Source organism: Pelecanus crispus, chromosome 1 (assembly GCF_030463565.1).
Source record: "Pelecanus crispus isolate bPelCri1 chromosome 1, bPelCri1.pri, whole genome shotgun sequence".
In the NCBI taxonomy this organism is placed as follows: Eukaryota; Metazoa; Chordata; class Aves; order Pelecaniformes; family Pelecanidae; genus Pelecanus; species Pelecanus crispus.
The window spans coordinates 63,730,202-63,745,947 of record NC_134643.1 but is presented as its reverse complement, the minus strand read 5'-3'; the positions used below and the strand labels follow the sequence as shown (position 1 = coordinate 63,745,947).

At 40.6% G+C, this 15,746-nt stretch overlaps 1 protein-coding gene across 1 annotated transcript in view; it reads right to left on the bottom strand.

Moving 5' to 3' along the window:
- Positions 1 to 4,069: 4,069 nt before the first annotated feature.
- Positions 4,070 to 15,746, bottom strand: part of LOC104027349 (tyrosine 3-monooxygenase) — a 33,550-nt gene continuing 21,873 nt past the window's right edge. The window contains exons 9-12 of the mRNA XM_009478073.2: positions 14,288 to 14,344; positions 11,061 to 11,156; positions 5,832 to 5,965; positions 4,070 to 4,229 (exon numbers count right to left, since the gene is read on the bottom strand). Coding sequence (XP_009476348.1) covers positions 4,070 to 4,229; positions 5,832 to 5,965; positions 11,061 to 11,156; positions 14,288 to 14,344 — 447 coding nt within the window. The remainder of the gene's footprint in view (positions 4,230 to 5,831; positions 5,966 to 11,060; positions 11,157 to 14,287; positions 14,345 to 15,746) is intronic.

Below are 15,746 nucleotides of genomic sequence, written 5' to 3'. Positions count from 1 at the left end.
GAAGCAGGCTCCAGAGAACCTTCTGTTTTTGCAGTATGTGCATAACACAAAGCTACTGGAGGGTTTTTCCTGGTAGCTTCATTTCCTGCCTCAAGCAGTCATGTAACACTTCTGTGTGTGGTTAATTGATGGTCATGATTTACTGGGTAAGTTACAGAATTTCAGTGATGGGTGTAAGGTCATCTTCATGTATGTAGTTGTACATGAAATAATTTCACGGTTTAGGTTTTTTCAGGAATACACAATCATTTCCATGGAAGTTTGCTTTTTTTTGTTTGCTTCTTCCTTCATAGATCAGCAGAGGCAAGGAAGACTGAGTGTAATGAAGTTTCCTTTCTTGGAAGGTCCTTTTTTTTTTTTTTTCCCCCTCTGGTATTTCTTTAATTGGTTAAGTAAGGTTTATGTTCACCAGGTAGTATAAAGTTCAAAATATTAAGGGAACCAGAGGGAAGTGCTTGAGAAGGTCTTTGTGAAGATGACAGCTCTGCCTTGTAATACGATACTATTTCTCATGGGAGTGGGTGGGAGGCCTGCCTAAATTTCCTCTTCCTGTCCTGCCAAATTCCCCAAATTGCATAACTGTGTATTCTCCTTACACAGTGGTACCCTTGGCATCCCTAGTAAATCTGCAGGGAAGCAGTGAAGCAGCTGGAGGCTTGAAGGTGGACCAAAATTGGTAGAGGACAGACTTGGTTAGCCAAAAAACAAAACAAACCCAAACCCACAAACTGAATTTACTAACTCTCCCATGTATAACAGAACAACACAATACCGATTTAATAACATACACTATTTTGTTCTAAATGCACTCCATCTAGGAAAAATAAGTTTATCGGGATAAGCAAAGGACCCATGGGGAGTTCATCAGTTCAGTTTCAAGTCACAAGATGTGTTTTACTTGGCTTTGGAGCCTTCTTGTGCAAGATTAATGTGAAACTGCTGAAATGCAAACTGACAAAAAGACATATTTTTACTGGTTGGTGCTTTTTCCTCTGTGCCATTATTTTCAACAAGAGGCCCCATCACTGCCTTCCCCATCACCCCTGCCTTAGACTAACAGGAGTATGAAGTACTTTTTAGCTTCTGTGAGGAAATGAAAGAATGACTATTGGAAGAGCAGCATGACCAGTGTACCTCATATGGATGTAACCCTGAAGGTTTTTGCTTTGTCACCACACTGAATCAGAAGAGAAGAATTTGGACCTCTTTAGAGGGGAGTGTCAAACATGGCTATCCTGGGGTAGGTTTTGCCTGAGTAAGGAGGGAAAGATTTGTCTCTGTTGGAAAAATATTTATGCTTCTTAAAAGTTCAAGTAGCCAAATTCCTTACTTTTGAAGCTTTGCTAAGCTTCACTGGAGCCTACCCTAGCTATGTATGCCGGCTGACTGTCATTAAGACAATCAAAAAGCAAGTATACTCGCAGAAGTTTTGATAATCCTGCTCTTATTGTCTGTGTACAGCACCTCAAATAGGCTCAGTCGCTGGGATTGCTCGAGAGATTGGGTACTACTCAGCATGTGTAAGGGTGGGAGAATCTGGCTCCAAACAGTTTCTTTTTCTCTCCTTGCTACAGGAACTGGAAAAGACAAGGGTGTGTGGGCGGGCCTGGAGTCCCTCCAAGGAAAGTGTGAGGCCTTGGGCAAAACAAATCCATCAGGTCTCTCATTTCTTCCAAATATAGGTCTGTTCTGAGCAATAGCCAAACTCAAGTCTAAACTCCACATTCAACTGTTTCGGAGGGAATACATGAAAAAGACCCTATGGCCTACAGAGTCCATCTATAGAAAACATTTTGATAGCTCTTCCGCTCTGGCATTATCTTCCACTTAAAAAGAAAGAAAAAGAAAGCACACAAAACTGGAGCACATGGTTCAATTTTCACTCTAAAGCAACTGATTGATGAAAATAATACTTCTGAAAACAATCTGTTGTGAGCTATCAAGCATTTTTGCCTATGCACCAGTTGGCAGGAAGTAGACAGATAAATTATTACAATATGTAACATAACAAGTTGCTCTGAAAAGAAATGGTATTTGTGTGTGTGTGTGTGTATGAGCGGGATAAGTAGAATTAAATCCATGAAAGTATGCTGAGAGATCATCCTCCATCACAGCAGAAATATACTGGAAGCAAAGGAACTCACTTCAGCTCTGTCCCTGTCTGAATCTCTAGCAAAACAGGGTTTATGATATGCAAGTATCTGTTCTATAGAGTAGAATAGAAGAATCCTGGACTTAAATGAAAAAAAGAAAGAACTTGGGATGTTCCTGCTGTTGAGAAGAAGGGGTCTTATAACCATTTTTGCCAAGATACTTCCAAATTTTTCAGGCATCACCACTTTTTAATAAAATGGAGCAGTTGCAGCAGCTCCCCAGATCTTGAATACTCTATTACTGCCCATGGGAAAATTTTCTGAAGTGCTTATAGACATGAAGATTTAAGAGACAATATTCCATTAACTTTCAATAAGACATTTCTTTAGAGCCTGGCATGTGGACAAATTACAGCGAGATAAGCTCTATATGAAGTAACAGCATGTGAATTGCTCTGTTGTGACTGTCTGTGTGCATGCTGCTATCCCACAGAAACCAGTTAAGGCAGAGATGATGATTCCTTTTCCATCAAGAGCCAAACCACCTCACATTTACAGAGTTCAGACCATGTACACTGGCAGTTAATGAATAGCAGTGGACAAGCTTGCTGTCTGCCACATGCTAAATATATTTTGAAAAAATAAGCGGAGTGTCTAAGCTGCGCAGGATAACTCTACCTTGACATTTGTGGGTCACTGTCACCCAGCTTGAGTCATGAGATTCACATTGCTTATGCCATACCTGTAACCTGCATCGACCCTGTCTGTTTGCACTGCTGCTAAGAGGAAAGGGAATCCTTCTAAGCAGGGGCCTTGTCTTCTTTTTCTCAACTAGTCTCTACTTGTGGAGAGTAGAGGAAGGAAGGGGACACAAAGAACATGGAAGTCTGGAAAAGGCAGATTGATGGGATTAATTCTGGGAAATGTGACCTGCAGAGTGTAGATAAATTTCAGACACACCTCAGAGAGGAACTGGAGAGGGAGGCAAGGTGAGCTGGAGCACGTCTGATATTTTTTCCATAGCAAGGCTATACAGCTGCTAGTGGTTGATCTTAGGCTTTACACTAGATGTTCCATAGATTTGACCTTTTGGTTGTTACTACAATCATCATGACTTCAATAAGAAACAAAGATTTTTAAATGGCTCCAGGAGTATCCTAATCCCATGAAAAAACAGTGGGACGCTATTCCTTAAATTTTTCTTTGAAAATCCTTCCTTACACCCGAATTTCCTTCCCAGAATCCAAATTTCCCTTTCAAATTAAGCATCCTTGTATGTGACAGAGCAAGAGTATCATGGGCCTATTATTCTCTGCTTTGTTTTTTAGCCAAGGGACAAATATTCTGTGATCTCAGATATGGCAGGAAATTATTTTACCATATTCGAAGGCTACTGAATAAAATGAGTGTCTAAAAAATAAACAGTGAGTAGAAGTAAAGAGTTCCTTTTACAAACTCCTGCATTTGCACATTGTAAGGGAACCATTCATAGTTTGTGAGCACAATAGCTGATAGTAATTGCTAGCAGAAATGAGCTAGCTGCAAGGACTGCTAACTGTAGGCAGCTAGCCAACTTAAAAGATTGTGATCATGTCATTTAAGCAGCAAGTAAAAGACTGTGTGGCTGAAGAGTTACTGTGCTATTTTGTGACAGATAACTTGAAAAGGTGGCAGGTGAATAGAAAAAACCTGTAAGAGTCCCATAATAACAGATAAATACATTCCAAACAGCTGTAGCTCATATCACCTTCCAAAAATTGGAGTAATTTGGTCTTGTTTGTCATTGAAACATACTCAATAAGAACTCATTAATGTGGCTAAGTCAGCAGCCTGAATTACAGTGAAAAGATTAGCTTGACAGAGCTGTTTTGTGGGTTAATGATTTTCGCATGCCACTACAACTTCACCACTGAATCTTCAAGTGCTGGAACTACCTACAAGTATCTCAGTGCCAGGTGATATGTACTGCTGTAATTTTAAGACAGGTTTTCAAGGGCCAAGCAGAGGTTTTTCAGTTCCTCTTTCATTTGACGCAGTGCCCTCTTGCCTTTCTGAGGTGTGTTCATAACCTCTATGCTGCTGGTGAATGGGTCGTAGCACAGAGAAAAAGGCTTCTTGATCTTCATCACGTAGTTTCTGTGGGGGAAGAAGACAGAGCTGCTAGTTCAGAAGCCATTTCCCTACATGTAAAATCTGCAGGACCTAATTTCTCAGTATGTAAGCATGGACTTGTCAGGGAGCAGAGACTGCTGACACCTCCTCACTGTTACTCCTTAACATTGTCTGGTGTAGTACATCCTCCCCACAGCTGAACTACTTGCAGCCCAAAAGATCTGCAGTGCCTGCTTTTCAGCATGACTGGCTCAGACCCATCTGTGCTCTTACAGCTCTACGTTAACACAATTCAGAGTTATTACAACCACAAGCTGAGGAATGCAGGAACACAGCATGTCTGCCGCCTTCACTTCCAAGAAATAACCTGGAGTAGCTCTTTCTGCATAAAATTCTAAAAACCTGTTGATAGTAGACATCCTGGGCTATTTTGCTGTATCTATTAAAAGAAAAAAACATGATTTCTTGCCGTTTTTTACAATGTTTCCATTAAGTACACACTGGTAGGAACCCCTTGTACTGATGTTGCCTTATATTTTCCGTTCTGACAGATTCTTGTGCCTTTGGTTATTCTGAGCAGCTTTGGCTGCACAACTATGTTGAAAAAAATGTATGAAAAAGCTTCAAGTCTGAGAATGGTGTATTCCTTGTCCTTGTAAGTTCTTTTCAGGTTTGCCTGAGTCAAATGTCCTTGGAAGTCCTCTCTCTTCTGCCAGTGGGTTCTCAGCCACATTTTTACATAAATTAATAATTTAATGTGAACCTTCAGATTTAAGATGAGGGGCCTAATTTGCCATTGCTATAACCCTAGGAGACAGTGCTTCTGGGGAAGAAGTGGAGGGAGTGGGAAAGGAGTCTGGCCCAGGTTCTCTTCCTCTAATAAATTCCTCATTCCACTCCTATATGCTCCCCAGTAGCTCCACAACCAGCCTCCTGCCTCCAGCTAGAATTGGTCATGTTGTTCTAACTGTTGGAGATGAAGGTCAGAATTTAAACCCTGCTTACTTTCAAAAAAATTAAAAAAAAAAAAATCCTTCCTGCATAACATAATGCAGTCAAAGAAATGCATTTAGAAACACCTCAAGCTAATTTGAAATAATGTTATTTAGGTTGCAGTTAGCTATTTTGTAGAAATTAGATTGCCTGTGAATGCTGATTCTGCAGTCTTGTGCAGATATAATCAGAGGAGAAAGGCAGTCTTGTTTTTAAGCCCCCTGCTGATCCATGTTAATTCCTGAGTCTTGTATAAAATTTCCGTGTGACCTTGGGTAAATCAGTTCTTCATGAGCTGCTATTTGTAAGGACTAGCACATAAGCACCCCAACTGCGGGATTGTGCTCTACTCTCACTATTCAGTTACAGAAATTACTTCAGAAGTTGCTGAAATGAGGCATTGCTAAGATGAAGCATGGGACAGCGTAACAATATATAATTGTGTTTTTTTATTAAGCTTTTCTGAGATAAACAATCTCATGTTTAACTTTGGTGTAAAAAAGCCACTGTGCAGATGAAGTGCACAGGGAGACAGGCTGGCATGGCTATTGCAGTAGTGGTGGATGTATTTGAGATTAGGATTCAAGCTGGTGTGCACCCCTCAATGAAAATACCCACAAACACTTTACTTACTGAAGCTTAGCCTTGGCATCTTCCAAATTTTCTGCTATGAAATAGACAGGCTGGAAGGCTTGATCCTGATAGGGGTAAACTGCAGCCACTTCTGGATCAAAAGGCTTGTACTCTGGCTTGTTTGATAAAGCATACTTTGTAAGAGGAACAACACAGGTTAGAGCAGGTGAATGAACATAGCAAGAATTAGTGCCTACTGGGCTGTGAAATGCTCTTTGTGGAACAGTTAAAAGTAATATCAAGTACTGTTCTTTCACAGGTGAAAGCTGCTTTTCATAATTAGTAGTTAATAAACCAAATAATAAATAATTTTTAAAAAGAAGAAGAAAGAAAAAAAGAAGAAAGATATTTCCCCTCTTACAGTGATGCATGATTGGGTACCATAGCCACGTTCTCAGATAGGAAGGGGAAAGTCTATGTCACCCCACAAAATCTGAATATCTAGAAGAAAAAAATAATATCATGCTGCTTTTTTCAACTGGTATCATAGAAGATTCACAGGCCTGTGCAGCACTATTTCGAAGTCCCCAGCCCATGTCACAAATCTTACATTTCCTGCTGCACTGAAGAACAGACAGAATGCTCCTTGTATTTTCTGCACAGCTCCCATGCCAGTTAAGCAACCTAAAATCTTCCCTGAAACACAAGATATAAATATGCGCTATACTCTGTGTGTGTGTGCTTGTGTTTTAGGCCTGCAGAGGTTTTTCTATATGTTCTTCTCAGGTTCTTCTACATTGTCCCCTCAGATAGACAGGAGGATTATGGAAGACACTTATGTGCACACTACAGTCCATAGGCACATCTATCATTTGTTTACACATACTGGAGATACCTTTAAACCAGCCAGCAGCAGGGATGGTGACAGTGAGATTGCGTACGTATTGGTGTTGGTTGTTTAGTACCTGCACAGGGTCCTGGGAAGGCAGGGCAGCTCAGGCTTCAAGTGAGTTCCTGCACAGTTTGTCTGCCCCTAAAACCCAAGTGAGATAGTTTAAAGCTAGCTCAGCTCCAGTGACATTTGAACTGCACTGCAGATGTGCCTGAAAGCTGGTTTGGCCTCCAACTGGCCAGACTGGTGAGTGCCATGGCCACCTTGGTGAAGTGTCCTGGGTACAAACAAAAAGGAAAGAAGCAACTCATCCCAGTCAACGTTGAGACCTTTCTTTCAACCTTCAGCCTGGACAGCAGGCCCCATCCACCTAGGGACAGTCTTTTAGTATCCACTCCTTCTTTGAGATCTGGCTGTTTGTTTTTCTCTCTTCTTCCCCAGTCTTCAGAAGGCTCCCTTCACTATTTTATGATCCAATTCAAAACTCCCATGGTACTCGTAAATAGCTGGTAAGAGTGGGTGACACTGCACAAGACTTTCAGCTCAATCTGCTAACTGGAAAAATTCAGACAGTACCCTTAAGTGCATTTTTAGATACTTCACTGAACCGATCCTGAACTCTCCATCACTGGAGGCCTGCCTTAACCAGTAGGCCAACTTGCTGCAGCACTGGTGCAGAAATTAATACAGGGCACTTTTTTTTTTTTTTAAAAAAAAAAAGAACAAGAATATAAAATGCTAAAAGATGGTGTTTTTCCTATTCTTCATTTGCAGTGTGTAATTGAAGAATAAACCTTGGAGAGCACTCATACAATCTAAGATGGATGGTATACACAAACATAAGGCTGCTCTTATAATATTAGAAGCTCTGGGGACTAATGGAAAAAGATTTCAGAAACTCAAAACCTGACAGAGGTCCTGCTATGCTGTCAGTGTTGAAGCAGAACTGAAATCCCATTGATTTCAGTGGAAGTTCAGCTTGAAACCGGATGGCCTTAAAGGCCTCTACAAGTTAAGTACTTGTTGAGCTGCAAGAAAAGCATATGTAGCACTGAGTGCTGCCAGAAGTGTGGTATGAGCCATAAGATTTTACAGTATGGAGGACAGAGTCCAGCTGAGTGTTAACAGGAGAAGCATTTTGGATAATGTAGAACAGCTGACAGAATATAGTGAAATAAACAGCGCAATACCGAGAGCTGTTGGGGAGGGATTCTTACAGTTCAGAGGAGGCAAGGTTGGCCAGCAGTCAGACCCATTACAACTGTTCAGTTTAGACTTGGGTATGGTTATCCTGTCCCTTCTGATACCTAGCTGCTGTCACTAAATGATTTGTTATATAACATGGATTCAAGTGCAAGTCTTATGCAGAGGGCATCTAGCTCTACCTCTCATCCTCTGCCCTTCTCCCAAGTTATGCCCTAAGTTTGGGCAGTATCAGCTCATCCACAGAAAATAACTACCTGAAGCTGAGTTCAAAGTGGTCATAGTGGGTGCTGTGGAGAAGAGGAAAACATTTTGAAGATTTCATCATCAGGATGTCATTCCCTGGGTCACAGTCACACACCCACAGTCAGTCAGTCTAGGCTGCAGTTCAGGGATGTTCCAGGCTCCTTGCTGATGCTAAGTTCTCACATAACATTAGCTGGATGTACTGCTGCTCACCCTCTCCAGCTGGTTAGATGTTATCTTCTTGTAGCCAACCACCTAGCCTTAGTAACTCATGCCTTTATTGCCTCCTCAGTGACAAAATCATCCTGCTATTCCTTGTTCAGAAGCCTTCAGTGATGAGGAAACCCCTCATTTGTGCAGTTTGCTGTAGCATGTCTCCTCCATCACATGAGCTGCAGTGAGTCTGCCTGTGCCAAATATGCCGATCAGCCAAATGATATGAAATCTATTTTGGGGCCTCCATGCACAAGCCCACATCTGGACCGTGCATGAGAAGAATGGCCGATAATTATAGGGATGGACAATGGCTTTCTTCCAAGCAGTAGCAAAGCTTATCTAGAGTTTTCTCAAGAGTCAGTCGAAGATTGCAAAATGAGCTTTGCAAGAAACTGAAGGCTGTCATGAGCCTCACTGTCTTCCAGTCTTCATCTTCTCTAACAAAAGTGCCTAGCCACTGCTGTATTTCTAAAAAAATCCCTTCTATGAAAAAGGCACTGCACTACACATATTTCCTGCCTTCAGCTGTAAAAGAAACAGTTGGTATACATTTTCAAGTTGCTAGCAGGTGCTTAGGCATAGGACCTCAGTACTTTACTCACACTGTCTATACTGAAGTTAGAAATCAGATGCTTATGCAGACTAGAATGATTAAATGGAAACTTTTCTGTATTTTAGTTTTGTTCCAAATAAAAATCTGTGAGATTAATCAGTCAGCTGCAAAAGGAAACTTCAGCACTTAAGGCCATGGATATAATTTATTTGTGTACAGGAAGTTTCAGATGTGCAAGGTGAAGTGCACAGAACCCACTAAGCTGCTGTCCCAAAAGCTACACAGTGATGAACTTGTAGAGCTCACATAGGGATTGTACAGGGCACATAGCAGCATTGCTGGTGAACTACTTGCCCATCTTCAGACTGTCTTAGGTGTTTAATGCAAGATGGACACACTTTTGGAAGGAGGGTAATCCTTCATTACCTATTGAATATAAGCGCTATTACATCTGCATGTAATTTCAGTAATATGATGGATGAAGACCTAGGTGGACCCAGATGTCTCAAAAGTTTATCCAGCAGCATTACCCAACAACTACTGATGATAAATGACAAGAATCTGCCATTTGCAAACTCAAGGACAGTTACTACTTCCATCATCAACCTTAGAGGTAGGGCATTTGAGATGCAGTTATACTTTTGTGTTATATAGCACAGTTTTGTGAATAAGCAGTTCTTGCCTACTACTTTTATAAAGTATCCAGGCAGGCAGAGTAGAATAAATGTTGCCTTGAACTGTGCTTTGATATTGGACCTTTTTGTTTTACCAGGTAAATAAAAGGAAGCCTAGGCTTTCTGTTTGTTAGCTGTGAATACAGCAAGTCCTGAAGGATTCTCAGAAAAACAGTAGCTTCAGCCTTATCCTAGAACACATAGGCATGTAAACCAAATGCATTGTAGTAGAACCTAATTTGTAGGGGAACTACTTGATCTGTTGTTTCAAAACAATACATTTCACTGTTCTACAGATGAGTGCTGTGATAGTGCTAGCACACTTCTCATGTTTATGAGCAGTCAGGCACAAGATCAGGTTGCTTTGTAGAAAGGAAGTCATGTTTATTTTCTCTAGAGGGCTCATGAGCATGCAGATCTCTCAGCTTATCAAGAGAAAAAGGTTTGCAAATCATATACCACAGATTTTGCTCACAAAAGTCTCTAAATTGCAAGTATTGGGAGAAAAACAATGCTAAACTCAGCAGGTGGTAAAACGAAGGTTGACGTCTGGGAGGGTTCCCCTTTCTATATGCTAACTCTCAACTGACCCTCTGTTGGGACTCCTATTTTAAATGTCTTGACATACCTTAACTTGTTGTTTCTTCCTTCTGTCAATTGACTGGGAAGTGGCCTGACCTGCATAGCATTAAGAGAGTTTTGTAATATGTTTATTGTCATAACTATCCAACTATCTCCAGTTATGGGAGTCCAAGCTGTGCGAATCCATCCATGGTTCCACGTGAATGTATTATGTAGCTGGCTGTTAGGCTGTTATGTACATGTGTTAAGCTTAAAATATATCTCCCATGAAAAAAATTGATTTCTGGTTTATAAAAATGCTTGAAAAGATTGCACAGGCAATCTTGTCCAGGCAGGGCAGTATCAAACCTGTGTACATAGATTTTCCTCTACATAAGACTCGAGCTGGGATTAGTTTTGAAACGTATTTAGGAATGTAAAATACTAAAGCATTTTCTTTTTGTCAGTGTCCATGCTATTTACAGTTTCTTTGCACTTTAGTTGGTCCAGTCAGTGCCTTTCTGATGCATATGTGCATGAATGTCAATGGCATGGACGAAGTAGCAGAGTTCATAATAGGCATAATATTGCCCTCTAGTGAGTAATTCAGAAAGGTACATGAGTTTTATGTTAAAGTCAACTGTATTAGTACTGGCCAGGAGCAGTAAGAAGCAAATCTAATACTTTATAGAATGGTTGCTTTAGTTGCATTTCATCTCTTTAGGTGGAAGACAGGTACAATCCTGCCATAGTTTTTCCCCTACTCAATAGCTTCTGGGAAGGGAGAATGAATTTATTTGCGAAAGAAAAATCAGTATTTTAAATTGTATTGTTTTATGTAAGGAAACAATATTTTGCTTTTACCAGAGAATTCAGAAAACTGGATTATAGAAATCTTTAAATACCATAAAAAAATCTTTCAATACCGTATGTTTGACACATACCGTAAGCTCCCCATAAGACGAAAGCAGTCCTGCCCCGTAAGCTCTGATCGATCCGTTTTGCTTGCAGAGACCAAACTCCACAGTGAACCAATAAAGCTGGTAATAACAACAACTTGTGAAAAACAGTCTCAACAGGCAGTTCATTTTTAATCTTCCCATTTTTCCTTTAATTTTCTTTTATCCTTATTCCTTAATGTCTTTGTATCTTCAAATTTTATAGTTGTATATTTTAAAAAAATTATTTTTTCTCTCAACATATATAACACACATATTATAACACACAAATTATAACACATATTATTTCAAAACTTGCCATCCTTCCCATTCTCACTCCCCCCAAAAAAAGAAAAAAAAATGCTATTGATAATCACATGGGTAAATAAAGTCATAAAGTCCTATCCTCTTCTTTCTTTGGAAGATGTTACAAATTACCCTGCAACCTCTTAGCCCTGAGCTCCATTACAGTCAGTGGAAGCTGACAGATTTCAACGCTTAGTCCCCAGAAGGACAAGGAGAACCCCATAGAGGGTTCAAGACCCTAGGAAAGGTACTTGAAAGGACAGTTTCCCTCCTCCTTTGTCTATGTGATAGCACTGAGTAGAATTGAAGAATGACTTATCCCTTAGCAGCAATGTACCCTTTAAGGTTATGCCAATTACTTCTTTACGATGCTCCAGTAGAAAATAAAGATACATCTCTCTGGGATTTTCTTGCAAAAAAAGCATCCTTAGGACCATACATCCTTTGCCTGCTGGACAGTAGTGGGATAAAAGCAACTCTTGGCTCTGCCAACCTGTTAGCCCTTCCTTTATTATAGCATCTAAGGAAATGGAGAGTGCAGGACCAGTTCTGGGCACAGCCTGACCTCTGAGCAGCTGGATAGGTGTTGTGCAAAAGGAAAACCTGAGGCATTTCAAGAATATGGATTTATGTCACAGTTCTTCAAGGTTCCTTTAGGGACACATAGTTCTTTGCTGCCTCATACACAGGGCTGGACCTTGGCTTTGGTTTAGCCATAAGTATTGCATTTTCAGCACCGTTCTCAAAGAACTGCAGACAGTTTGTAAAATAATGTGAAACTCTATCTTATTCTGTCTATTCTGCTTCTTTCATTCTTTCTCTTTCTTTCTCCCACCTCTTTCACACGTCTTATGATTTTGATGACTTGGTTTTAGCCTGCAAATTTACCACTAAAGAAACAGCATGCCAGGATCTTTCTTTCTGCAGAACCCTAAGCTGCTTTCTCTACAGTTCAGCTAATAATCCTGCATTCTTATTGTGTTAATAATCTTGATTCTTGTTATTTCACAGTGAAAAGTCTTTCGAGTTTCTCCTTATTTTGCAGGTCTTTTTGACTGGAGAATGAGACACAGGAAGAGGAGGAATTATTTTTAGTGTTTCCTTAGATATCCTGTATTTGGCTTTTAGTTAGCGAGGTTCTTTCAGCTCTCACTGTTTTAACAGGGTACAAGACATGGTACTAGTGGTACTCTGTAGGCGACATGAACACTGGCAATTTCCCATCTCTTGTACATGGATCCACCTGCTTAGAGATGTCCAGAGACTGAATGAAATAATGGCATTTCAAATTTTGTCTTACAAGTGTTATAGACTACAGCAACAAGCAAAGTTCAGATTCTTTAAATAAACTTTTATTTAGCTTAAATGTTGTAGTATCATGTAAGCTAGTTACCTACATTCTTTTTATAATGAACAGAGAATGACAGGGACTTCCAGAGAGAAAAAAGAATTTATGTCAGACATCTATGTCAGGATAGTGAATATGCTACAGGTTCTTCTCTATCTTCACTTTCTAGTGAAGGAATCTGAATAATAATCCTGGATTAGATGTCTAATGTTTAAACAATTGAAGACTGAGGTGTTAATCCAGAATATGTTCACTGTTCAGAATACTTGAATGGTGCTTACAAAATTCTATTCTCACAGATCCTGAACTGCAGGTAGCCCTTTCAAAAAGGTGCCCTTATTCTACCTCCCCAAATCCTAGATGATACTGTGACAATTTCAGATATGAGACCCATCATTCTTCTAATCTTAACCCTATGTCTAATCGAGTCCTAGCCAGTCTAGGGTCAGGGAAGGGTGCTTGCAGAGGAATGCTACACAAGCCACTGCCCTTCACCCAGTCTCACCAAGACCTGGGTAATGATGAAAAAAGTCTCTCCAGGACCCATAATTCTTTTAACATTAGCAAAGGCATGGATTTTATTCTTACTCTAGCCTCTCTAGACCCAGAGAGGGGAAACTGCAGAGGAAATGTGGACATGTCGCTGCCTCTTCCCAAACAGTCCCCTCAAATCACCAGCCCAGGACTTGGATGATGCTACAAAGAATTCAACACTGGTTCCTTTTGCTCTTCAAACTCTAAAAATACTGCTAGTCTTACCTAGCCCTGATCCAAGGATGGATACTTGAAGAATGATTTTAGGTGAGCTATAATCTCCTTCACACAATTTCTCACTCCACTTCACCATGAGTGGGGCTGTCGACCAGTTGAGGAATTTCAAGAGTGACAGTCTCCTCCCATCCACCCCCTTTCCTGAATGAGCCTCACCCAGCTGGGTGAGGGTAAGGCTCCTCTCCTTCCCTGAAAAAATCATCAAGACTGGGAAATGGCTGCCATTACCAGAAAAAAAAAAATCATCTGGCCTCCAGCCCACTTTCAGGACAACTTAAGATGGCAGTAAGGGGTGCATGAGTTGTTTTGGCAGATGTATTACAGGCTAGTGACTGAGAACCGAATGACAGCACCTCTTCTCAAATTGCTTTTAAGTGCTCACCTATTTTGTGAGTTTAATGAATACAGGGTGAATCAAATTCTGATGGTTCCCTGCACCTTGTGTAGGAGAAAATGCAGGAATCACATTGGGTATCCAGTCTATTATGTGAATATGGAAAGTGAGTTGGGACCCTCCGGTGGCTGAAATTGTAGAAACTCAGCTTCAGCAATATATTCTTGTAGAAGCAAAAAGTATAAGCATTTCCTCAGGTGGAATCACATGCTTCTGGGCTCTGCCAGAGAGACTCCAGTCCCTGCTCCAGCACCTCCCTAGCCTGTGGATGAGGAGAAGAGACAATCCTGCTGGTGGTTCCCATTTTTTGTAGCTAATCTGAGACACTGGAGAAGAGTCTTCCCTGCACAGTAAGGGATACGCAGTGAATCGTTTGGGTTTTGCCTCTGATATTAAACTGCCATCTGTACTTACTGTGGCCAGTTTCTCAATCTCCGCTTCAGATGATCCAAGAGAAGCCAGTCCAATATCCTAAAGCAAGTAAGCAAGCAGGCAGTGTTACACTAGTGTGATTATTCAGCCCAAGGGAGAGAAAGAGGGGAGGGGGAGGACCACATCATTTCTAGCATGAATAGCATGAACTATTCATTGTTTTTGTCACCCAAAATGACCTTCCATGGCTTCCAGGATGCCTACCTCTCCCTGGCCCCCAGCTACATACCACTGGGAGCCACATTAGATGAGTGTTTAATCCTCAGCGTTCTCTGTGCGAAGTTAACCATCTCTTGGCTTAATGCTGGACTGTCCCTGGCAGAGATTTATAGGGATGCATGAAAAGGAAGTACAGCAAGGTGAGGTTTATCTTTGCTATTACCTTTCTGTCTCTCACTCTGTTTCTGACAGCCCTTATAAGCAGGTCAGACCCATGCAGGGAGGATTCTGTTTACTCTCATCTGTGCTTCCTGTTAATTGTTATTCTCACAATAGGGTTCTCTAGATGTCTTTTCTTAGCTATTCCGGGAACCATATCATGCAGCAAACAAACAAAATTAGGGCATTTTCACCATTCATAGTCTCATGTTGAATGGAATGAAAAAGAATTTTCATGGGGTGAATTTCAACTGTGAAAATACTTCATGGGGAAAAAAAAAAAAAAGTAAAATGTAAAAAATCATTTAATGTGATCCCATGTTGGATAGTCTGTGTTAGAGATGGGAAAAGAGGAAAGCTGAAAGTTTTGAAATTGCTATAATCTCTTATTTCTAACGTGTCTTCAGTTCTGGTATTGAACTGAACTGAAGAGGTTTCTTCCAGAATAAATTATAGACCACTAGGATATTTTAAGTACTACTCATCTGAATCTGATAATAACAAATATTTATGAGCAAAATTGAAACTGACATGTATCCAAGTCAATACAACTGGAAACCACATTATATGAGGTGCACTGGCTTTCTTTTTAAGATATTCTGACAGGCACCTACATCACGTAACTCCTCTGCTCTATTGCCAGTTTCCACACTGGCCACTGATTGAGAAGCCTAGAATATGAGTTATCTTCTTCCCTCTGCTATGGTTTTGAGGCACATTCATAGTTCTGAAGTCTTTAATTATATGAGGTCATTGAGTTCACTTGGGTCTGACACTGACTGTTGATACTAAATAGCCACTTATTGTACAAAGAAACCCTGTCTGCCTCTTGGAACTTCCTTACCAGTGTGAGCAATGCTGTGAGAATCTGGTGAGTTGTAAAAGGAGAAACAACTCGAATGACATGGTGATGGACACAATTAAAGTATCATGTGAGATAAAAATGTACATCCAGAGACAGAACCAGCCTGGGGGCTTGATGGCTATTGCTGGTTAGGTTCACATGGTGTAGGACAGGAAGCCAGGGGAACAGCGTAGTCAGTTACAACTCAAACACACAGCA